The 24,145-nt window shown below is 39.7% G+C and overlaps 1 protein-coding gene across 1 annotated transcript in view; it reads left to right on the top strand.

Moving 5' to 3' along the window:
- LOC109938457 (transmembrane channel-like protein 7) overlaps positions 1-23,140 on the top strand; it is a 103,778-nt gene extending 80,638 nt beyond the window's left edge. The window contains exons 12-16 of the mRNA XM_048609836.1: positions 3,177-3,360; positions 4,258-4,388; positions 6,578-6,733; positions 10,571-10,649; positions 17,158-23,140. Coding sequence (XP_048465793.1) covers positions 3,177-3,360; positions 4,258-4,388; positions 6,578-6,733; positions 10,571-10,649; positions 17,158-17,253 — 646 coding nt within the window. The 3' untranslated portion in view covers positions 17,254-23,140. The remainder of the gene's footprint in view (positions 1-3,176; positions 3,361-4,257; positions 4,389-6,577; positions 6,734-10,570; positions 10,650-17,157) is intronic.
- The last annotated feature ends 1,005 nt before the right edge of the window (positions 23,141-24,145 follow it).

Genomic DNA, 24,145 nt, shown 5'->3' on the forward strand with positions numbered 1-24,145 from the left:
ACAATGGGACTGCAATCAGATGGGCCAGTGGGCTGAGGAGTGGCAGATGGAGTTTAATTTAGATAAATGTGAGGTGCTGCATTTTGGAAAGGCAAGTCAGGGCAGGACTTATACACTTAATGGTAAGGTCCTGGGGAATGTTGCTGAGCAGAGACCTTGAAATACAGGTCATTGTTCCTTGAAAGGGCAGTCGCAGGTAGATAGGATAATGAAGAAAGCGTTTGGTATGCTTGTCTTTGTTGGTCAGTGCATTGAGTATAGGAGTTGGGAGGTCATGTTGCGGTTGTACAGGACATTGTTTAGGCCACTATTGAAATATTGCATGCAATTCTGGTCTCCCTGCTATAGGAAGGATGTTGTGAAAGTTGAAAGGGCTCCGAAAAGATTTAGGAGAATGTTGCTAGGGTTGGAGGGAGCTATAGGGAGAGTCTGAATAGACTTGGGCTGTTTTCCCTGGAGTGTCGGAGGCTGAGGGATGATCTTATTGAGGTTTATAAAATCATGAGGGTCATGGATAGAGTAAATAGACATGGTCGTTTCCCCGGGCGGGGACGGTGGTGGGTTGGGTCCAAAACTAGAGGGGCATAGGTTTAAGGTGAGAGGGGAAAGATTTAAAAGCGACCTAAGGGGCAACTTTTTCATGCAGAGAGTGGTTTGTGTATGGAATGAGCCGCTAGAGGAAGTGGTGGAGGCTGATGCAATTACAGCATTTAAAAGGCATCTGAATTGGTATATGAATAGGAAGGGTTTAGAGGGATGTGGGCTAAATGCTGGCAAATGGGACTAGATTAATTTAGGATATGGGGTCAGCCTGGACAAATTGGACCAAAGGGTCTGTTTCCGTGCTGTATATCTCTACCGCTGCTGTTTGGATTCAATATGGCATTCATGTGCAAATATGTCTGCTTCAAACTGCAGTACATACCATTTAGAATTAGAATTAGGTTTCATTGTCACATGTACTCAAGTACAGGGCTACAGGAGTACAATGAAAAGTGTACAAAGTCACTATTCTCTGGCGCTATTTTAGGTACAAAGGTAGAAATAAAGAAATAAAATTAAAAGTTTAGCATTACAGTCATTTTTAAGTGCTTGGCCATGGGCCTAGATCCGGGCTCTTCCACCCGATGCTGATACCGTCACTAGCACAAGTCCCCCTCACTGTGCTATCCCCGCATTACCATGTCACCATTCTTAGGTGTCATCTTGCGTCTACTGACAGTGTTACCACCATGAGACTGCTCTGGGCCGATCTTGGCATTGCAGCTGCTGTTGAATCTGCCTGGTGCTCTCAACAGATGGCAAGTAAGGTTAAAGTTTATAAAAATGCAGAGAAAGAAAAATAAAAGTAAAAGCAGACAGAGCATACGAGTCCGTGATGGGCTTAAACTTGGGTCCATGCTGGGCTTCACCTGGATTTACACTGGCTCAACTTATTGCTACTGATGCCATTCCAGGATGAGAGGTTACTAGAAAGAAAAAAAAACAAGAAAAGAGAAGTAAAGGAAATGGATGGAGCGGACAAGCTCCGGCTCAGGAGCCCTTCTCCGCCACTGTCTTGAATAGGGAGATTGCTAGCCTGTATATTGGAAGTGTGCACAAGAAATGTACAGAGTCAGCAGATTGTGACATGAATTAGTATGCAATGCTGATTTGTAAGTCTTGCTGAGACCACAGAAGATGCTCAACAGCAGTAAAGACCCTGTTTTGGTGTGAATTTGAGGGATCGTTGACCACTTCATGGTTGGTTGCTGATTGGTTTTTGCTGGCTGATGTTGATTTAGTAGAAGTGCTTACAAGTTTGCAAAGCTGATGAAGTCTGCTGTTCTATGAACTACCGGACGCATTAACAAGGCCTTGAAATGTGAAGCAAGATTTCTGTGATATCTCCATTTCACTAAAGAAGATGTGTACAGAAATCTGCTACTCTCTTGCAGGCAAGTCTGCAACCTCTTCAGGGAAAGGACAGCATTACTGTGGCTGTAAAGCTTTTCATGGCCATTAATTTCTTCATGTTGAGCTAATTCCAAGCTAGAACAAGGGCTTCACCAACATAGTGTGGTTCATTGTCCAGTGCTGGATAAGGGAAGTGACTGATGCACTGTGAGTAAAGTGAGGGGCAAAGATAGTGTTCTGTAGTGTTCTATAAATAGTAGTGGTGAGCTGCTATCTTAAACTACTGCAGTCCATTTAGTTTAGGTGACCCACAGTGCTCTCAGGAGGGAACTTAAGGATTTTGATCCAGCAATACTAAAGAAACCATTACCATCAATCAGAGAGTGGCAAGGGTCATTTGCTGACCATCTGGTTTATCACTGTGTTGTATTAACAATTGAATGTATGAATATAATGAGAGTCATATTCAAACATGCACTCCCTCCACCATTGACACACTGTGGCAGCTGTCTGTACCACATACATGGTACAATGCCTTCCTAGAGGGTGTCTTCGAAATTTATTACATCTAGCATCTGGAAGGAAGAAGGCAGCAGATAAATGGGAATACCACCACCTGCAAGTTCCCCTTAAAGCACTCACCGTCCTGACTTAAAAGTATGTCATCATACCCCATTGCTATATTAGAATCCTGGAACTCCCTTTCTTATAGCATGGTGGGGTGTACCTGTGGGTGTACCAAGATAAGGCAAACAGCTGAAGATGAAGCAGAGGAGTGAAGAAAGAAGCTACAAGGTATCCATGTTCTGACCTAGTATCCACGATCCAGTTATCTGATTAATACCAGTGATCACACCCTCAGTGTCCTCTTAAATAACAGTTCCGCTTTTTTACCATCTCTCTTCAGACACTTCTTGCTCATGCACCACTGCTTGATGTTGTTGCATTTCTTGGGTAGTTGAAAGATGAAGATCACATGAATGGTGCCGTGGTGAGGGGAGAGGGGTTTTGTTATAGCTTGATTATTTTTGAAAAGAAACTAACTTAATACATCAGTGAAAGTATAAACTATTTTTGTATATTTTCATTTCTTTTATTTAACAAAATTGCTCATTGTGTCATTCAGCACAGTTTTATTTTTAGGATTATTTCATTAACTTTTTGCAACTTGTTAGATCACATTAGCCATTGAATTTTAAGTTTATCAAAAAGTGCAGTTTAGCAAAGGATGCCACATTTTCTAAGAGCATAATTATATCTTTAATATTTTTATCTTTCAGGTTAATTGTAACATATTGCACATGGGCCCCATTCAAGTGGTGGGGTCAACAGCAGTTTTCAGTTCCTCAAAATGTGTTAGAAATTGTGTATGGTCAGACTATCTGCTGGATAGGAACATTTTACTCCCCATTGCTCCCTGGAATAGCAACCATCAAATACTTCATCATATTTTATATCAAAAAGGTGAGCTATCTTACAGAATATACCAGTGAAGAAAAATAATTTTCCTCAAAGGTATGAGGCGACCAGGTGATTGAATTAATTCCTTAAACTTTACTTCGTATTTCTGACTGATGGATGTGATCATTTAAAAAATATTCAATCATTAGTAGCAATCAAAATCTGAGATCTGTTGTAGACTTCTCCAAATTTAATTTGAGCTTTCCACTGAGGTTCCCACAGTGAACTGAATGGGTTACATCAGTGAGTGGCTAAGTAGTAGAGTAAATGCATAAAATTGCATTTATGGAGTATTTTTAACATCTAGGATATTCTATGGTATTATACTCATAGTGGAAAAAGCGTAATTGTAGATTAGAGTAATGAAGGCGGCAGTTTTTATTGTTTGCTTGTGGTGAATTACCTAATGTCAGTTTAATAAATGCTTATAGGGTGCTTGGGACAACGATGACAGTCATATCCAAGTGTAAGGAAAAATCAGTCATTTGGTAGTACAGAACTTTAATATTGCTGAAGAACACACATTTTGTTGAAGCTTTTTGTCTTCTCAGCACTCATCAGGACATTTTGCAACAATGCCATTTCAGGGGGAATATCAATACTTACACTGTATGAAAGAAGAGCGCTGATTAGTAAATGGATTTTAATTGGTAGAGGTGTTGCCATGCAGAATGCACCAATTAATAATAGTTATTATCTAGCAACATATAGATATTGGAAAAAAAGAAATCTGGTTTGGCTGTGATGCCCCGTTGTTGAAATATCTTGCCCATCTACAATGTACAAGGACAAGTAATGGCCATTTGAAAGTGTAATCAAAAGGACAAATCGGCAGGAAATGAAGGGAGGAAAGCAGAGCTTGGTGGAATTGCGACTTACAATGTCTTCTGAACCTTCCAGATATCTCTGATGAACAACTGTCGCCCTTCCACCAGACCTTTTCGGGCATCAAGCTCTAACTTCTTCTTTCTGGCAGTGCTGTTAATTGGACTTCCCTTAGCCTGTGTGCCTATTGTTTTCAGTGTTGGAGTGTGAGTATTGAGTATTAACAGACTATTTTTTCTAGTTGCACTGCACAAAGTGATACTTCACCCATTATGAATGAGTTACTTATTGAGGTGGTGGAATCATTTATGAAAGAGAGAGAGGTCATTCAGTGTGCTGAGTCCAAATTGGCTCCCTTCAGAACAATTCACTCTGTCCCACACCCTCAGTCATTTCTGAAGTCTTGCAGGTTTATTTCCTTCAAGTGTCTATCCAATTTCTTAGATGAACAAGCCAATCATTTTTAACCTAACATTGTAACTAAACTGAACTTCACACCACCCCAATCCATGGAACTATTCTGGTAAATCTCTTCTGTGCCCTCACAAAGATCTTTGCATCTTTATGACAGTGTGACCACCAGAACTGCATCCAGTACTCTGGTTGGGGTCTTGCCAGATCTTTTAAAGGTTCAGCATAATTTGCCTGCTTTTGTCTGCAGTGCCTCTATTTATGAAGCCCAAGAAACCAAATGCTTTGTTAACTACTTTCTTAGTATCTCCTGCCACCTTCAAAGATTAATGCATACTCGGACACGGTCCCTGTCAATACCATTGTCTTGCCACTTGACGATGTATTGAGTCTTCTTTGTAAGGCTGGTTATAGCCCTACAGATGTTGGTGCTGCTGGAACTGCAGTTTGGCTAGCAACTCCTGGGATGGGAAATTCACCCACTGAGAGGCAAGAGTCCCATTCTCCATTTTAGGAGCAGGAGTAGGTGATTTGGCACTTCAAGCCTGCTCTGATATTCAGTATGATCATGGTTGATCAGTACCCTAGTCTTGCTTTATCCCCATACCCTTTGATCTCAGTAGTTCTAAGAGTTATATCTATGTCTTTCTTGAAAGTCTTTAATGTTTTGACCTAAATCGTTTCCTGTTGCAGAGAATTCCAGAGGCTTACCACTCTCTGGGTGAAGAAATTTCTCCTCATTTCTATCCTAAAAGGCCTACCCCTTACCCTTGAGACTGTGACTCCAGGTTCTAGACTCCCCAGTCATGAAGAGCATCCCTCCTGCATCCCTACCCTGTCTAATGCTGTTAAAGTTTTATAGGTTTCTATGAGATGCCCGTGAATCTTCTAAACTCCAGTGAACCAATCCAGTTTCTCTTCATACATCAGTCCTCCCAGGAATCAGTCTGTTAAATCTTCATTGCACTCTCTTCATAACCAGAACATCATTCCTCAGATAAGGAGACCAAAAATGCACACAATACTCTTGGTGTGGTCTCACTAATGCCCTGTGCAGTAGTAGCAAGACATCCCTGCTCCTATATTTGAATCATTCTGTTATGAAGGCCACCATACTATTTGCCTTCCTTACCACCTGTTGCAGCTGCATGCTCACTTTTCGCAGCTGATACATAAGGACACTCAGGTCTCAATGCACCTCCCCCTTTCCAAATCTATCCCCATTTATAATCTGCCTGCCTGATTTTGCTACTAAAGTGGATAACCTCATATTTATCTCTGACAGCTTGCTAACCCAAAAAAACGTCAAATTTATCTCTAGTCTCTTTCCAGTTAGCTAACATGTCATCCATACGCCATGACCTCTTATTTTGTGTAGCAACTTATGATGTTGCACCTTCACCAATAACCTTTTGGAGATCCCAATAAATCACTTTACAGATTTGCCTATATCCATCTCCTTGTTACTTTCTGAAAGCACTGTAATAAATTAGTAAACATGATTTCCCTTTCACAAAGCTATGTCGCCTCTGCATGATCACAATGATTTTCTAAGTACCCTGCTATATTTTGGTTTAATGCAGCTCGCACAACCTGATATATCATGAATGAACATATTTATATGCAATCATACATATTTGTTAAGGATCTCCGGCCTCTGAGCTTATCATTTGACTTTTAGTATTGATAACTGCTGAATCTCCAGAATGTAAAAGACAATTGGCTTCAAAAATTCAATCATTTACCAAAACTACACAAATGTTCATGTTGGAAATTTTAACATTTTTAAAAGGCTTCCTGCTGGAGAGAAAGAACAAAAATTGAAAATGTAATAGAAAAATGACGGCAGCATTTATAAAGAGGTAAAACCTGCTATTATTTGGTGTAGCCAAATTATGTTTTTGATTTTGAAAGGACTTGTTCTTGAAGTAATTTGATTGTTTTTGTATTAGAGGTAAAATAATTTATTTTTGCTTCCAATCAGGATCAAATCATCCAAATCTTGTGGGCCATTTGTTAAATACAATATATCATGGCATGTCATACCAGCAACCATCGACCGTTTCCCCAAGGGCTTTAACAAACTTCTGTATGGTTTGGCATCTGAGGCTTTTGCAGTGCCATTCTTTTTATTTGTATGGTAAGAAGTATTTTATGGTAAAATGTCAGTTGTTTTTTCCAGTTGAGTTACAAAATGTTTACCACTTATTAATGTGTCTATGATTTAGTGACCAACAAATAATTCATAATCTTTCAAAAGAAACTATTAAGTTTATCTCCGGTAAACAAAGTAAAGTACTGAATTGTTGCATAGATTTTTGGTGTTCTAAAACACTAATTACACAAAATTCTAGTGTCAGAGTTTTACAGGAAAGGCCCTTCAGCCCACTGTACCAAGGACGATCATCAAATACCTATTTTTTTCTAATTCTGTTTTCCAGCACTTGGCTCGTAGCCTTGTATGCTATGGTGTTTCCAGTTTTTCTTTAAGTACTTCTCAAATGTTGTAAATGTTGTGCCTCCACCAGCCTTTCAGGCAGTGAGTTCTAGTGAGTGAGAAATTTTCTTTAAATCCCCGAAACCTTCTCTCCAAAACTGAAATTTATGCTCACTAATATTGACACCTCCACTAAGGACAAAATTTTTTCCATATCCTCCCTATGTATGCCCCTAATAAGTTTGCACACCTCAATCAGATCCTTTCTCAGTCTTCTCTGCTCTTAAAAAAAATACCAGTTTATCTAGTTTCTCTCCACAAGGCAATATCCTGATGAATCTCCTCTGCACCCTTTCCAATGCAATCACATCCTTCCTATAGTACAGTGACCAGAACAGCACACAGTACTGTAGCTGTGACCTAACTGATGTTTTATACAGCTCTATTTGTAACCTGTTTGCACTTGTATTCCAAATCTCAGCTAATAAAGGCAAGTATCGCATATGCCACCTTAATTACCTTATCCACCTATTCTGCTGTCTTCAAGAATATGCAGACCAAGGTCCCTCTGTACCTTTGTACTGCCTGGGGTCCCACCATTCAACGTGTACTTCCTTGGCATGTTAGTCCTCAAAAATGCATCACCTCACACTTCTAACTTGTCACTGTTCAGCACATCTGACCAGCCCACCTGTATTGTCCTGTAATCCAAAACTTTCCTTTCTCACTACTTACCACTATTTTCATGTCATCTGTAACGTTCTGATCATCCCTGTTATAGTCGTGATTTGAAATTATATATTAAACAATTACATTATTAATATATCATTCTATGTCATTTTATACATGTACACTTTTACCTATAATTCTATTTATTTAGACCATTTAATGTAAAATAAATTATTCCAAGGCATTTTCACAGAGCTTGAGGAAAATGCATTGAGCGAAGGAAGGAGCTAGAGGCAATGAATGTGGTGAAAAGTGATCAGTAGCATATATTGGCAAGGCTGGCTATGCTTAGTGTAGGTAAAAAGCCTGGTCCAAATGGTTTATATTGCAGATGACTAAAGGAATGGGTGTGAAGGTAACAGAAATGCTTACCATCTTGTTCCAACCTTCTCTAGATAAGGAGGATGGGCTAGAGGATTGGAAATTAGCAAATGTAAATCCCTTGTTCAGGAAAGATACAAGGCCATTCCTAATAACTACCCGTCAGTCAACCAAATCAGAAGCTCATGGAATAGGGCAGTCAGTGTCAGATTGAGTAAGATGTTTGCTTAAGGACAGAAAATAGAGAGTTGTGGAAATGGTTGTTTTCTGGACTGGAGGCTGGTTGATTCTGAGGTTCTGTAAGAGTCAGTGCTAGAAATACTAATAAAGATATTATTAAATTGGAGAAGGTTCAGAAGAGATTTACAAGAATGTTGCCAGGTCTGGAGGGTTTGAGTTATAAGGATAGGCTGGTTAGGCTGTTTTTATCACTGGGGCATAGTAGGTTGAGGGGTGACCTTAAAGAGGGTTACAAAATCATGAGGGGCATAGATAAGATGAATAGAAAAGGTCTTTTCCCCAGGGTAGGTGAGTTCAAAGTTGGAGGGCATATTTTTAAGGTGAGAGGAGAAAAATTTAAAAGGTACCTGAGGAGCAGCTTTTTCACACAGAGGGTGTTTGTATGTGGGATGAACTGTCAGTGGAAGTGTAGATGCAAGTACAGTTAGAACATTTAATAGATATTTGGACAGGTACATACATAGGAAAGGTTTAGAGGGATATGGGCCAAATGCAGGCAGGTGGGACTAGGTTAGTTTGAGAAACTTGGTTGGCATGGACAATTTGGAACGAAGGGTCTGTTTCCGCGCTGTATGACTCTGACTGTGAATTCATAAATGACTTGAATATTGGAATACAACATGAAATGTAAACTTTTTCTGATGACATCAAACATCATGGTGTAGTTGACAATGAGGATACCAATCAATTGAAACAGGATATGGATAATCAGACAGCAGAATGACCAGGAAAATGACAGGTGGAATTTAACACCGAGACGTATGAGGTGATGCAGCTTGGCAGAAGAGACAGGAAGATGCGATTATAGACTTGATGACAGTTCTAAAGAGTGTCGGGACAGAGGGACCTAGGGCTTCATGCTCTTAGATCTTTGAAGTTTGCAGGTCGTACTGAAAGAGTAGCCAGCAGAGCATATGGGATCTTGGGCTTCATAAATATAGGCATTGAATACAAAAATTGGGAGGTTGTGCTGAATCTTTATAAAGCTATGCTTTGGCTACAACTAGAGGATTGTGTTCAATTTTCATCACTACATTTTAGGATGAATGTGAGCATCCTCCAGACAGTCTAGAGGAGGTTGACCAGAATAGTTCTAGGGGTGAGGATTTTTTAGTTTACAAGGTTAGGTTGGAAAGGCTGGGTTGCTGACAGTCAAGGAAAGGGGGTCCACAAGAGTTTAACAGGTTTAGATAGATAGGGAAAGCTATTTGCATTAACGTGATGGTATAAGCACTGCGGGCAGAGATTTAAGTTACGGACAAAAGATATGAGGGGAATTTGAGAAAAGAACCTTTTACAAAATGACTGGTAGTGGTCTAGAACCTGTTGGCTATATAGATTCATAGAATCATATAATGGCAGAAATTAAAATCTCTTCTCAGTGCGACATGCTAACCATTGTTCTGAATTCTCCAGGTGTATCTCCCACCCACTCTGGGAGAAATTTTGAAAAACAGTGTTCAAAATAAATGCTGTAAGATTTATCCCAGGAAAAAAAGAAAAATAAATGAAAATAGTCTATATTCTTGAACACAAAACCTGCAAAGATGCGCGGAGATCAGAAGAGAATTTCTGACAACCCACTGTGAATTGATTAATATCCTTTGCATAATATTATGAGCATTGTGGGCAGGCTGCTCCCATATTCCTTCTCACGTTAATAGAGCAGGAAGACCACATTGTTTGTGAATATATCCTTAAGAAACAGTATTACCAATTACAAATAATAAATTATTAGTCATGAGCTTTGTGTCAACTATAGTAATTTGAAACTTTAACTTCCAGAGTTGCAAGAATACCTGACCAAATTCATACTCCATTATCAACAACAAAAAAAAGAAATTGTAGGAGAAACTCAGCAAATCTGGCAGCATCAATGCAGAGAAGGCAGAGTTAACGTTTTGGGTCCAGTCACCCATCTTCAGAACTGTTCTGCTGTTCTCGCTCCATTAAACTGAGGAAAGGCGACAAAACCATATATTTCTTGAAAGTATACACATAGATTTCCTTTCAGTCATAAAATACTTTTTAAATGCAAGTTATCATCATTAAATGTAATTTAATGTATTGCTGAGCATTTCAATGATCTGCTTAAAACTTCAGCAAATAAGCCATGCTCAAATGGCAAATAATGAAGTGATATGGTCTGAAAATGTAGTATCACCATTGGCTGGGGACAGGGGCTGGGGCACAATATGTAGTTCTTATCTATACTGAAGTGAATACATCATTCAATTTTCATTCTTTCAGCCTTATCCTTTTCTATCTGGTTGCGTTGGCTGGAGCACATAAACGAGTCATTGATCAGTTGAGAGAACAACTGGCTATGGTGAGTGATTTGAATTCCATAATCATAACCTGAATTTTCAACAATATTCATCTGATGTGATTAATTGCCAGTTTAGCAGATGGTCCATGGCTTTTGATAGTATGTGTATGATGCATTGTAAAGTTTAGGTATCTCTTCAAAACCATTTTTTTAAAAATCTAGTTCCTTTTCACAGATGTGGCATTATGAATTTGCCTGGGGATTCAGTATGTGAAGATGCAAAGAACCTGATAAGAATTTAAAGAACCCTTACCCGTGAGAATGGTATGAGTGGTAAAATTTAAAAACACCTCTTGCCTGCCCCATTCCCAGCCTTTGTCATTTCTATGCACAATGCCTCAAGCTATTAATGAGACATCAGCTAATGATGAAACAGGCTGGGACTTACTGCTCCTCTTGCAGGATGTGGGAGGTAAGGGTCACTGCTGGTGTCCCCTTTGACTTCACCTGCGAGAAGTGCACCCAACTCCAGCTCCTCAAAAACCGCGTTAGGGAACTGGAGCTGGAGCTGGATGAACTCCGGATCATTTGGGAGGCTGAGGGGGTGATAGAGAGGAGTTATAGGGAGGTGGTCATACCCAAGGTACAGGAAAAAGGTAGAAGGTAAAAGGTATGTCTGAAGAAGGGTCTAGGCCCAAAACGTCAGCCTTCCTGCTCCTCTGATGCTGCTTGGCCTGCTGTGTTCATCCAGCTCTACACCTTGTTATCACAGGAAAAAGGTAGCTGGGTGACTGTCAGGAGGGGGAAAGGGAATAGGCAGACAGTGCAGGGATCCCCTGTGGCCGTTCCCCCCCCATAATAAGTATACCGTTTTGGATACTGTTGGGGGGGACGACCTACCAGTGGAAGGCCATAGCGGACAGGTCTCTGGCACTGAGCCTGGCCCTGTGGCACAGAAGGGAAGGGGGGAGAATAGGAGAGCAATTGTAGTAGGGGATTCAATAGTAAGAGGCACAGACAGGCGGTTCTGTGGACGCGAATGAGGTGAACAGATGGTATGTTGCCTCGCGGGTGCCAGGGTCCGTGATGTCTCGGATTGTGTCTTCAAGATCCTTAAGGGGGAGGGTGAGCAGCCAGCAGTCATGGTACACATCGGTACCAATGACATAGGTAGAAAAAGGACTGAGAATGTGAAAAACGAGTACAGGGAGTTAGGTTGGAAGCTGAAGTCCAGGACAAACAGGGTAGTTATCTCTGGATTACTACCAGTGCCACGTGATAACGAGGTAAGAAATAGGGAGAGAGTGCAGCTAAACACGTGGCTACAGGGCTGGTGTAGGAGGTAGGGCTTCCATTATGTGGATAATTGGAGCACATTCTGGGGAAGGTGGAACCTGTACAGTAAGGACGTGTTGCACCTGAACCGGAAGGGCACAAATATCCTGGGAGGGAGGTTTGCTCGAGCTATACGGGATGGTTTAAACTAGATTGGCAGGGGGTGGGGAACCAGATTTATAATTCAGAGGATGAGGTATTCAGCCTTCCAACGGACACAACAGGGAGTGAGGTTGTTTGTAAAGAATTGCGGTCGATGGAGCGTAATTGTGGACACAGAGATGGTTTGAGGTGTGTATACTTCAGTGCTAGAAGTATCAGAAATAAGGTGGATGAACTTAGAGCATGGGTCGGGACTTGGAACTATGATGTTGTGGCCATTACAGAAACTTGGGTAACTCCGGGAGAGGAATGGGTGTTGGAAGTTCCGGGATTTAGATGCTTTAAAAGAAATAGGGAGAGTGGAAAAAGAGGCAGGGGAGTGGCATTGCTAGTCAGAGCTAGTATAGCAACTACTGAAAGGCAGTTCGAGAATGATATGTCTACAGAGTCAGTTTAGGTTGAGGTCCAGAGCAAGAAAGGAGCAGTCACTTTGTTGGGGGTTTTTTACAGACCCCCTAATAGTTGCAGAGAAGTAGAGGAGCGGATTGGGAGGCAGATACTGGAAAGGTGCAGAAGTCACAGGGTTGTAGTCATGGGTGACTTCAACTTTCCAAATATTGATTGGAAACGTTTTAGTTATAATAGTTTAGATGGAACGGATTTTGCCCAGTGCATTCAGGAAGGATACCTGACACAGTATGTAGATAGACCAACACGAGCAGAGGCCACTTTGGATTTGGTGCTTGGCAATGAACCAGGCCAAGTGTTAGGCCTGTTGGTAGGAGAGCATTTTGGCGGTAGCGATCATAACTCTGTTACTTTTACAATAGTCATGGAAAAGGATAGGTACATACAACAGGGTAAGGCTTATAATTGGGGGAAGTGTAATTATAATTCTGTTAGGTGAGAACTGGGTAACATAAATTGGGAACAGATGCTGTCAGGGAAGAGCACTATTGAAATGTGGAGATTGGTTAAGGAATGCATACTGTGTGTGCTCGATATGTTTGTCCCCAGCAGGTAGGGAAGATGCGGTCGAGTGAGGGAGCCTTGGTTCTCAAGAGAGGTCGAACGACTGGTTAAGGGGAAGAAGGATGCTTATGTAAGGTTTAGGAAACAAGGAACGGACAAGGCTCTAGAGGGATACAAGTTATCCAGGAAGGGGCTGAAGAAAGAGCTTAGGAGAGCTGTAAGGGGGCATGAGAAAACCTTGGCAGATAGGATCAAGGAAAACTCCAAGGCTTTTTACACATATGTGAGGAATAAGAGAATGACCAGAGAAAGGGTAGGGCCAATCAAGGCTCGTAAAGGGAATTTGTTCACGGAACCTAAAGAGATAGGAAAGGTCCTTAATGAATACTTTTCTTCGATATTCCCAACTGAGAGGGACCTAGTTGTAGAGGAGGACAGTGTGAAACAGGCTGGTAGACTAGAGGAGGTCGATGTTAGTAAGGAAGATGTACTAGGAATTTTGAGGAAGTTGAAGATAGCTAAGTCCCCCGGGTCTGATGGGATTTATCCAAGGATTCTATGGGAAGTGAGGGAAGAGATCGCAGGGCCTTTGGCGATGATCTTTTCGTCCTCACTGTCCACGGGTATAGTGCCGGAAGATTGGAAAGAGGCAAACGTCATTCCCTTGTTCAAAAAAGGGAACAGGGATAACCCCGGAAATTACAGGCCAGTTAGTCTTACGTCAGTGGTGGGCAAATTATTGGAAAGGGCTCTGAGAGATAGGATTTATGATCACTTGGAAAGGCACAGTTTGATTCGTGATAGTCAGCATGGATTTATGAGAGGTAGATCATGCTTCACAAACCTTATTGAATTCTTTGAAGAGGTGACCAAACACGTGGATGAAGGTAGAGCAGTGGATGTGGTATACATGGATTTAAGTAAGGCATTTGATAAGTTTCCCCGTGGTAGGCTCATGCAGAAAGTAAGGAGGCGTGGGATAGGGGGAAATGTGGCAGATTGGATTCAGAATTGGCTGACCCTTAGAAGATAAAGGGTGGTAGCGGACGGAAAATATTCAGCATGGTGCTCAGTTACGAGTGGTGTACCACAAGGATCTGTTCTGGGTCCTCTTCTATTTGTGATTTTTGTAAATGATTTGGATGAAGGAGTGGAAGGGTAGATTAGTAAGTTCGCGGATGATACGAAGGTGGGTCGAGTTGTGGATAGTGCGGAGGGCTGTTCTAGGTTACAAAGGGACATTGATAGGATGCAGAGCTGGGCTGAGAAGTGGCAGATGGAGTTTAACTCTGAAAAGTGTGAGGTGATTCATTTTGGAAGGACAAACTTGAAAGCAGAATATACAGGGTTAACGGAAAGATTCTTGGCTGTGTGGAGGAGCAGAGGGATCTTGGGGTTCATGTTCACAGCTCCCTGAAAGCTGCCACCCAGGTGGATAGAGTTGTTAAGAAGGCGTATGGTGTGTTAGCTTTCATTAATAGAGGGATTGAGTTCAAGAGTCGTGAAGTTATGCTCCAGCTATACAAAAGCCTGGTTCGGCCACATCTGGAGCATTGTGTCCAGTTCTGGTCGCCTCGTTACGGGAAAGATGTGGAGGCGTTGGACAAGGTGCAGAGGAGATTTACCAGGATGTTGCCTGGAATGGAGGGAAGGTCTTACAAGGAAAGGTTGAGAGAGCTAGGGCTTTTCTCTTTAGAACGATGAAAGATGAGAGGTGACTTGATAGAGGTGTACAAAATGATCAGAGGTATAGGTAGAGTAGAAAGCCGGAGACTTTTTCCTAGGGTGGAGGTAGCTATTACGAGGGGGCATAGTTTTAAAGTGAGTGGAGGTAGATACTGGGGAGACGTCAGAGGTAGGTTCTTTACTCAGACAGTGGTCAGGGCGTGAAATGCATTGCCGGAGAGGGTTGTGGAGTCGGCCTCATTAGGGGCATTTAAGCGGCTATCAGATAGGCATATGGATGATAGTATAAGGTAGGGGTGGAGGTTAGATAGACTTTAGGATTAGGGTAAAAGTTCGGCACGACATCATGGGCCAAAGGGCCTATACTGTGCTGTACTGTTCTATGTTCTATGTTACTTCATGTTCAGACATCATTGCGTGGTGTTTTGCAATGTACTGTCGGCTTTACTTTGCGAATACCAGACAGTCTGCAGGCCAAAAGCAGGTCTATGGTGGGAGACAAGGTACATTTACAAAATCAACTTATTTTAGAGCTCAGTGTAGGTCAGGAGAAACAGGAGTCTTCTCCACAAGGCCGTGCAAGGATCATTTGGCTACTCCTCAGCAATGTCCTTCAGATTCCTCCTCCTTCTGGTTCTGGAGACTATTCCTAGGGATCCCTTGCTTTGGCCTCTTTTTGGTAAATTCTCACACCTGTCAACCTGACTTGGTAAGGGAAACAAAAACAGAAATTACTGGAAAAGCTCAGCAGGTCTGGAAGCATCTGTGAAGAGAAATCAGCTGCCAGAAACCATTAACGGTTTGGGTCCGGTGACCCTTCCTAAGAGATCTGGCTGGATACCAGATGAGACTCCAGAAATTTCTCCTTAAATGTGGCTTTATTTGTTGGTGCCTTCACATCCCCAAATTCTGTCTTGCCCACTGCTGGGCAGACTGTTCTGATTAGTGATACACAAGTGCTATACAATGACCATCTCCAACCAGAGAGAATCTAACCATCACTCCTTGACATTTAGTGGCAGTTCCATTGCTGAATCTCCCACTGTCAACATCCTGAGGCTTACCATTGACTAAGAATTGAACTAGTCATATAAATACTGTGGTTACAAGAGCAGGTCAATGGCAAGGGATTCTGTGGTGAGTAACTCATCTGATTCCCCAAAGTCTGTCCACCATCTACAAGGCAGAAATCAGGTGTGTGATCAAATATTCCCATTTGGGTGCAGCTCCAACAACACTTAAGACGCCATACAGGTCAAAGCAGCCTGCTTGATTGGCACCACATCCACAACCATTTGCTTTCTCTACTGTCAACGCTCAGTAGCAGCAATATCTATCATCTACAAGATGCACTGCAGAAATTCACCAAAGCTCCTTAGACAGCACCTACAAAACCCACAACTGCCACCATCTAGACAGACAAGAGTAGAAGATACATGAGAACAGCACCACCTGCAAATTCCCCTTTAAGCCACTCACCATCCTGACTTAGAAATATATTGCTGTTCCTCCACCGTTGCTGGTTCTTCCTCAAACTCCCTTCTTAACAGTACTGTGGGTGCACCTATGCTAAATGGACAACTGAGATACGCAAGGAAAATTGGATTGGCAATAAACGCTGGTCCAGCAAACGAAACCCACATTCCATCAATGAACTTAAAACAATGTTCAGTCAAATTTGGGACCCATATTTTTTAAGCTGTTGATTCATGATTTTACATAGAGGTTCTGCCTTCTATTAGGTGACTCAAAGTATTCGTTTTGTAGTGTGGAACTTGAGTATTGCTGACAAAACAAGCATGTCAAAGATTTTTGTCTTGCAGTTTATATTGAATGATTGATTGACAAATCAAGTCTTCATAGGCTGAGGCATCGTCATAGAGAATGCACCAGGGGTCTGTTGTACCCAATGCTTTTGGTTAATTCAAAAAGTGCATCAGTGACTAGACACATTTTCTCTTCCTGTGGAGCACAGGACCTTGTATATGAACATATGTAGCTTCTAGCGAGTGTAAGTGGGTCACATTACTTGACTAACCCTCTGGGCCATTAGGGGTGGGCAGTAAATCCTAGCCAGTGACACCCTCATCTTGTGAATAAAAAAAAATGATAATCTTAAATTGTTCAGCAAGTGGTGTTGTATCGTGGAATCACATATAGCATTAAACATTGTGTCCTGAGTGTTGCAAGCTCAGTCTGGTTGATTACAGTCAGTATGATCCTGATGATGGTGGGATGCGCACCATATATGCCTTGGCATCACACAAACACTGAAATCATCACAGTTTTTACAGTGCAGGAATAATTAGACGCTAACAACATAGTAGCAAGACAATGGAATGTTTTGGTTTTACATTTATTGAATATAGGATAATTAGCTGCATATATCAAGGCAGCATTTGTTGTTTGAATATTCAGTTCTCCAAATTATTTTCAAGTGTAAGACATTTACAGTTGTGACTATTTTTTGCAGCACGGTCGTGACAAACAGTACCTTATCAAAAAACTGACTAGAGATTCACTCCATTTGAAGAACAGATCTACCACGTCTACCATTCAAGAAAACTGAAATAAGACCATTTCAAAGGCAGCATTACCTTGATAAGAGAGGTATGCTGTGTGTTGTGATCACCTACTACGTCAGGAACTTTTCTTCCATTGTACACTTATATTGAAAACCCTTCCTGAATGTTTTGTTGCTGATCAAGGTAAATGATCACTATATAAACATTTTTGGAGGTATCACTCATAAAATTTCTTAACTTTTGCCTCTGCTGTATTAAAAATCATATTTTTATGGGCACAAGTTCTTGCAAATATTCATTTTTCGTAAATCATTCGGGAAACTTCAAAAAATTAGCATATTTCTTCTACTTGTTTCTCTTTTTGTACATCTAATGGTAGTTATACTGTTATTTCCTGTTTATTAACGGATGATGCCTTTAATATTTGTCTACGTAGCAGTGGAAGAATGTCTTAATACTGTGAAAGAAGCACAATGTTTACTAACCAAATACATCACTACAAACTGCTATCCAGTTCTATAACATCTAAGACAAACAAAAACAAAGTGCTAGAGAAACTCCGCAGGTCTGTGGAGAGAGAAACAGACTTAACATTTCAAATCCTTCTTCCTTACAACTGTCATGGAGTTAACGTTTTGAGTCCAGTATGACAGTTTCGAAGAAATGTCATACTGAACTTGAAATGTTAAGTCTGCTTCTCGCTCCACAGGTGCTCCCAGACATGCTGGGTTTCTCCATCCCTTTTTTTTGTTTCGGACTGCAGGATTTTGCTTTAGATTGTGTACCAACTACAATGGTGTTGAAAACTTTGCTTCAAAACTTCTAATGATTATTTATTTGAATATGCTGTCTCCTTTCCTATGCCAGTTTTTGCAAATCCCACTTGTTTGTGAAATTTATTTTAATGTCTATTTTAATGCTACTACATACTACACAACTGGTTTTCTGGGAGACTGTGTAGAAAATATGTAATCGACACAATGATGGCTATAGCTGCTGTGGCTGCTCAGAATGCAGATATTTTACAATCCCATCTCCACATTGGGCATAATTGAACTTGAGTATCCTTGGTGAACTCCTGTTGTTGCAAGCATACCTAATATTGCACCTTAGCTCCAATCTAAATCACATGCAATATAACATGATCTGCAATTTCTTGCTACTCGCACCCAATTCTATCAGCCTTACAGATCTATATGTGCCTTTAGTAAATTATGTAGATGTCCTTACAGTTTGTGATTAAAAATCAGTAAGAAAAACCAGCTGTTGAACTGCTTTGTTTACAGCACACTGTAGCTGGATAGCTTCACTCAATAGCGCTGGTTCCTAAAAAAAAATAAAAATTAAGGGATTTTCTTCCATAATTTTGTAAACATTTACACTGTACTTCTGGCATTTCCATACATTATTTGCTGAGGTTACAGTGGACAACTAGGAGAACCTTCATTACCTACATTAGTAATATCTTTGTAAAACAAACTGAGATTAATGTAGTTATGAAGAGAAGTGTGCATTTATCCATCAATTTAATCAGTATGTCCTATTTTAGATTGATAGGATCTAGCAATAGATTTAAGATTGCTTATAGTTTGCACTTGCAGTGTCCTCTTCTTTCCTTTAATGTAGTTCCCGTCACAGTTTGTTGATAATGTGTATTAGTGTGAATTAGCCTGTTCTCCAACTTGAAAATATCAACAGTACAGGAAACTTGCTGGTAAAATTATTGGGCCTGACCTTGCTGTAAAATGTTGTTGTGTTACCACTGCAGGCCATTATTTATATCCTATTCAATCATCACATTCAAGGTTGTTTAGCAAGTTCCAAATCTCCAGAATTTGCTGATCAATTAATGCCACTTTTCACAAATAGCATCTTGTTCTTTGCTATTCTGTTTCTTTTTAAAAGATACAAACCCAACAAGTTTTGAAAGAAATACCACCTAAGGGCAAGGAGTTATTTGTGCATAGGAAGTGATGTTAATTAACAGGAAGATAAATCTGCTCTTTATGATGTAATTTTTAAAACAATAACAGATGTTAATGTAATGCTAATTAATATCAATATCAGAAATGAATCAACTTGAAGTGTCCAGCCTCATTCCTGCATGTAACCAATTGTTGAAAGAGATATTTATTTTTTTTAACTTTCTTTTCTTATTCCTTTGATCATCTTACTATAATCGTTTTTTCTCTGTTCTGTTTCTGCAGATGATTTAACTCTTATTCACAATCCTTTTCTCCTTTTATGCTGTTTCTTTCTTGTTCCTAAAATCTCATTGGATCAACATTGTTGGTCTCACTGTTCACTAAGATGTCCGAGGGCCTCAGTGCTCCATTATCCACTGCAGCAAGTCATGGTGTGAAAATATTTTAAGCTAGGGAAAGTCTGACTGTTGACCTGTACCACAAACTCCAGTGAAATATATCCCATCACATCACGTTTCAATACAAATCAAGAGTAATTTAAGAAAAAAAATGACAAAAAAATGTTGTCTTATACTGTGCACTTCTGAAATGGAGCAGAAAATGTCCTAAGGAAACAATGTCTAAACCTTAACTGATGTGAGCATGGTTTCACTTAACAACAATTGCACTTGTTGCCTAAAAGGGGCATATCACCTTCACCGAATAATGCAAAATATTCTATTGATGCTGTCATAAAACTATGTGTATACACTACAATATTTGTGAAGACTATCACACCATTTTGATATAACTGCTGAATTTTACTATGGTATAAAAACTTTGTAGTTCGCTCTATAGTTCCACAAACAGTGAATTGTCAAATAATTGTCTGGTAGTACAGAACTTTAATACTGATGGAAAGAAGAGACAACCTGATGAAACCTTTTACTTTGTTAGCTCCTTTAATTGGTATTCTTGTGAAATGACCTGATGAGTTGAAGACAGAAAGCTTTGACAAAATGTTTCTTTTTCAGCAGTCATGAACTTTATCAATGACAGAGAAATAAAATTAGAGCACCAGTGGCGACACTTGTATTAGTCAACTTGTGTGCTTTAGCTGAAAACTAAGAAAAATGTCTAGTTGTATTATTAGTCTGAAAGGAGTTTAAGAAAACCTCTGGATTAACATGCTCACATTGGGATTTTTTTTAGCATTAGGAAAAGAGTTTTGATTCCATTCTTTCTAACATATCTTTTGGCCAAAGCTTTCTTAACACAGCCACAGACTCATGGACTAAATATTTTAGTTCACAATATATCCTTCTGTAATAAACATGGGGCCAAATCTTCAGTCAGCATCTGACCTGCTGTGTCTAAGCCGATCAGTCATAAAACTGCACATTTACCTGGTTATGTTTGGAAGGATCCAACTTCAAATGCAATATCTTAAATATCTGTGAGTACAGAAACCCTGTCAGAGATCTGTAAAGAGGATCTGCAGAAGATAACCCCCATCTCCCAACTTTCTATACCACCACTGTTGGTGAATGATGAATAAGGGTTATAGGTAGGTAGGTTGGAATGTGAGGTATTTGGTTAGGTGGTTCCAAAAGTAGTCGGAGTGGGTTAGTAAGGCTAGTTGGGTTGTGGATTGATCAGGTTGGGCGAAGAAGGTAGTCATGTCTGGTTGGATCATAGTCGGGTTGCAATGTCAATGGTAGTCAGCTTGCAGCTATCCTGGCCCAGGTTATGAGGGATAGCATAGTCTCGAAGGGGTGTCTGGTCGATGGAGGCCAAAAAGTTAGTTGAGGGTGTGTCAGAGTGGGTCACACTTGGACAGTTGAGTAAAGGGTATGTCAGGAGGTGTCAACATGAGTGATAGGGGTGGAGAGGGAATCAGTTCTGAAGTTACTGAGGAGTTAGACTAGTTCTTCTATGTCTAAAATTTCCTGGGTAACTGTTCAGTTAAGTGCCATGGATTTGTCTAAGTCTGACTATTAATCTGAGACTTTTCTAAAGCCTTCCAGGGTGAAGTTTAAACCGTATTCAGTGTGTCAGAATGTCACAAGGGTCTTGGCATATATCTTGGATTGTACGTCTGATCTCAAATGTTCTGGAGAGGGGCAAGGTTTGGATCATATTATATATGTCTGCTTAATAAGACTTGTAAATGTAATTAAATGATTCTTTTATCTACTAACTGCATTAATTATCTTCAGTATAACAGTTTCTCCAGAAAACTTATTTTATCAAAAAGTGCTGTTATTATTATTGCATAAATGCCTTATTAAATTACATTTTGTTGTGACATTTTTGGGTATTTATTTACAGAATATCTTTGGGACACTTTTTTATTTATGAGATACCATAGCTTCAGGTGAAATTTTTTTTGGAGTAATGGGTTATTAACAAATGCATATTGCAAGTTATTGCATGACATGTTCTTCAAGTCTTTCTATTTCAAGAATATGTGTACAAATATGTACATAAGTCTGTAAAAATATTAAATCATTAATTTTACACAAAGTTTTTCAAACAATTTATTGTATTATGAAGTTTGACTATCCTATACTGAAAAAATGCTTAGATAAAACAAAATATTTCAACGTAATCAAAAAGATAGAAAAAACATTTTTATTTGACGTAATTTTGGATATCAAGCAGGACCAGTAACAATGGTGATATAATCTTTAATTTGGTTATGGAATGTAATTATACCAACATTTCTCACAAAGTATTCTTAAGTAAATATTCCACTTACAAGCTTTTAGCTCTGTTACTTTACAAAATATAGAAAGCTATTTCTTGGACATAAAGATATTGAGGGGCAAAATGCTGCAAACTAAACCTTTACAGTTAAGGACAGCCAAAACAGTAACAACGAAAATGTGGAGAAGGTGATGGTGTGGCAGTGGCAGCAAAGTCATCTATGTCAGAAGATGTTATTGTACCTAATAACAGAGTACATGTTGTACTCAACCAGTCCATATCTGCAAAATTAAAAACTACACATTTGCAATTGGCAGCACCTACTAAACAAACCCGAGTGCGCTAAAAAGCTACACGAACAACCAAAGTAGGACAAACATTCAAGCTTATAATGTGGCTCATTTACACTTACTAGAACTGACTCAGGTACTTGTCCAATGAAAACAAAAGGAATATGTTGAAACTTCCTGCATTTATTGAATTACCCTTGAACTTATGAATATGAATTGGAACAGCGATAGGTCACACAATCCCATGAGCTTGTTCTGCTATTCAGTCAGATCCTTAGTGATCTGATTACACCATATTCTTGAGAAACCCTGATAACCTTTCGCTCCCTTGCTAATTAAGAATTTACCTACCTCTGCTGCAAAAATATTCAACAACTTTTCTTCCACTGCCTTTTGAGGAAGTGTTCCAACAACCCATGGCCCTCTGAGTAAACAAAAGCATCTTATCTGCCTTAAATAGGTGACTCTGACTTTTTATTTACTGTTTTTGAAAAAAGAGTGCTAAATATTTACATTGAAATTGTATTTCCCTTTTTGTTCTTTGAGTTAATGACACTATGCTACTCAATATTAAATTGTAACTAATGCTTGGACAAGAAATGGAATTGTGTATAGCTGAAGAGTAAAATTAGAACACAGGTTGGGAAATACTTTGTACTTTGTATGAACTCCAACTTGTAAAATCTGTTCTTATTGATATTTGTTATTGATCTGTTCAGATATCAAAAAAGATTCACTACTTATGCCTTCATTTCCATTCATAATGGTGTGTGCTTGCATTATTTCTCCCACTATCAAAATGAATGGATATAAAATGTTGAGTTAAAAATTCTGAAATTTGGAGCTGTTGAAATGATGTATTTGGTACTGTTTTGTATTGTACTTGATCATTTCCAATGGAGATGCTGATTGACAAAGTTGAAGGTATGTGCTCTGTTACCTGATATATCATTATTCCAAATTCCACTTTGAAATCTCTTCACCATATTACAGACAGAAGAGCACTGATAAAATTACTGACATTTAGCCTGGAGTAATGTACTGTTTATTGGTTCCTGTAATATTGCAACTGATCAGGAATTATATCACAATGATAATACTGTATTGCAATTTCAATTCAAATGTTTTGGGGAAAAATATTTTGAAAGTGTCAGATCAATTAATGTAAATAATTTGGGACAGGATTCTGATATTTATGCATATTATTTTCTGTTCTTCCATTGGGCACAAGTTCCCTCGGCTACAGCATTACAATTATGAAGAGACAATAAATAGGCAGGGATTGTTTGCCTCAGAGCAGAGAAGTTTGATGAGGAAATCTGATTGAGGTATACAAAATTGAGTAACATAGGGTAGATGGGAAGAAACTTTTCAATTCATAGAGGTTGAATAACCAGGAAGCATAAAATTAAATTCAAGGATGGGAGGTTTGGAGGGGATTTAACAAAGACTTTTATTCATTGAGGGTAATGGGCATCCTGAACTCTCTGCCGGAAACAGTGGTACAGGTAGCCATCGCAACATTGAGAAGTAATGTCACTTGCTGTAGCCAGCAGATCCAGGTTCACGTCCCTCAAAGTGTGTCCTAACATGTCTGAACAGGTTGATGGAAAATAACTACAAGCCTATGGGACATGTACTAAAAAATGGTCGAGACCAGAGAGGTACTTGGTGGCTGTGGACAGTGGGCCAAAGGGTTACTCCTGTGCTCTGAAAATCTGACTCCATGATGTCTACCAAACTCATGACCTCTACCACACAGAAAGAGGGCAGCAGATAGATGAGAACACCACACCTGCAAGTTCCCCTTCAAGCCACTCACCATCCTGACTTGGACTGCAATGGTTAAAGAAGGCAGCTCACCATCACCTTCTCTAAAGAAATTAGGATGGGCATTAAATTCTGATACACACATACCATAAATTTAAAAACATTTAAAATTAGTGTCCATTTTATGTTAGATATGTTATGGACCAGATCAAATCACCTCAAACTATTCAGAAGGTAGTCTAGACACTAAAACGTTCTTATTT

The sequence above is a fragment of the Rhincodon typus genome, chromosome 21 (assembly GCF_021869965.1).
Source record: "Rhincodon typus isolate 14 chromosome 21, sRhiTyp1.1, whole genome shotgun sequence".
Taxonomy (NCBI): Eukaryota; Metazoa; Chordata; class Chondrichthyes; order Orectolobiformes; family Rhincodontidae; genus Rhincodon; species Rhincodon typus.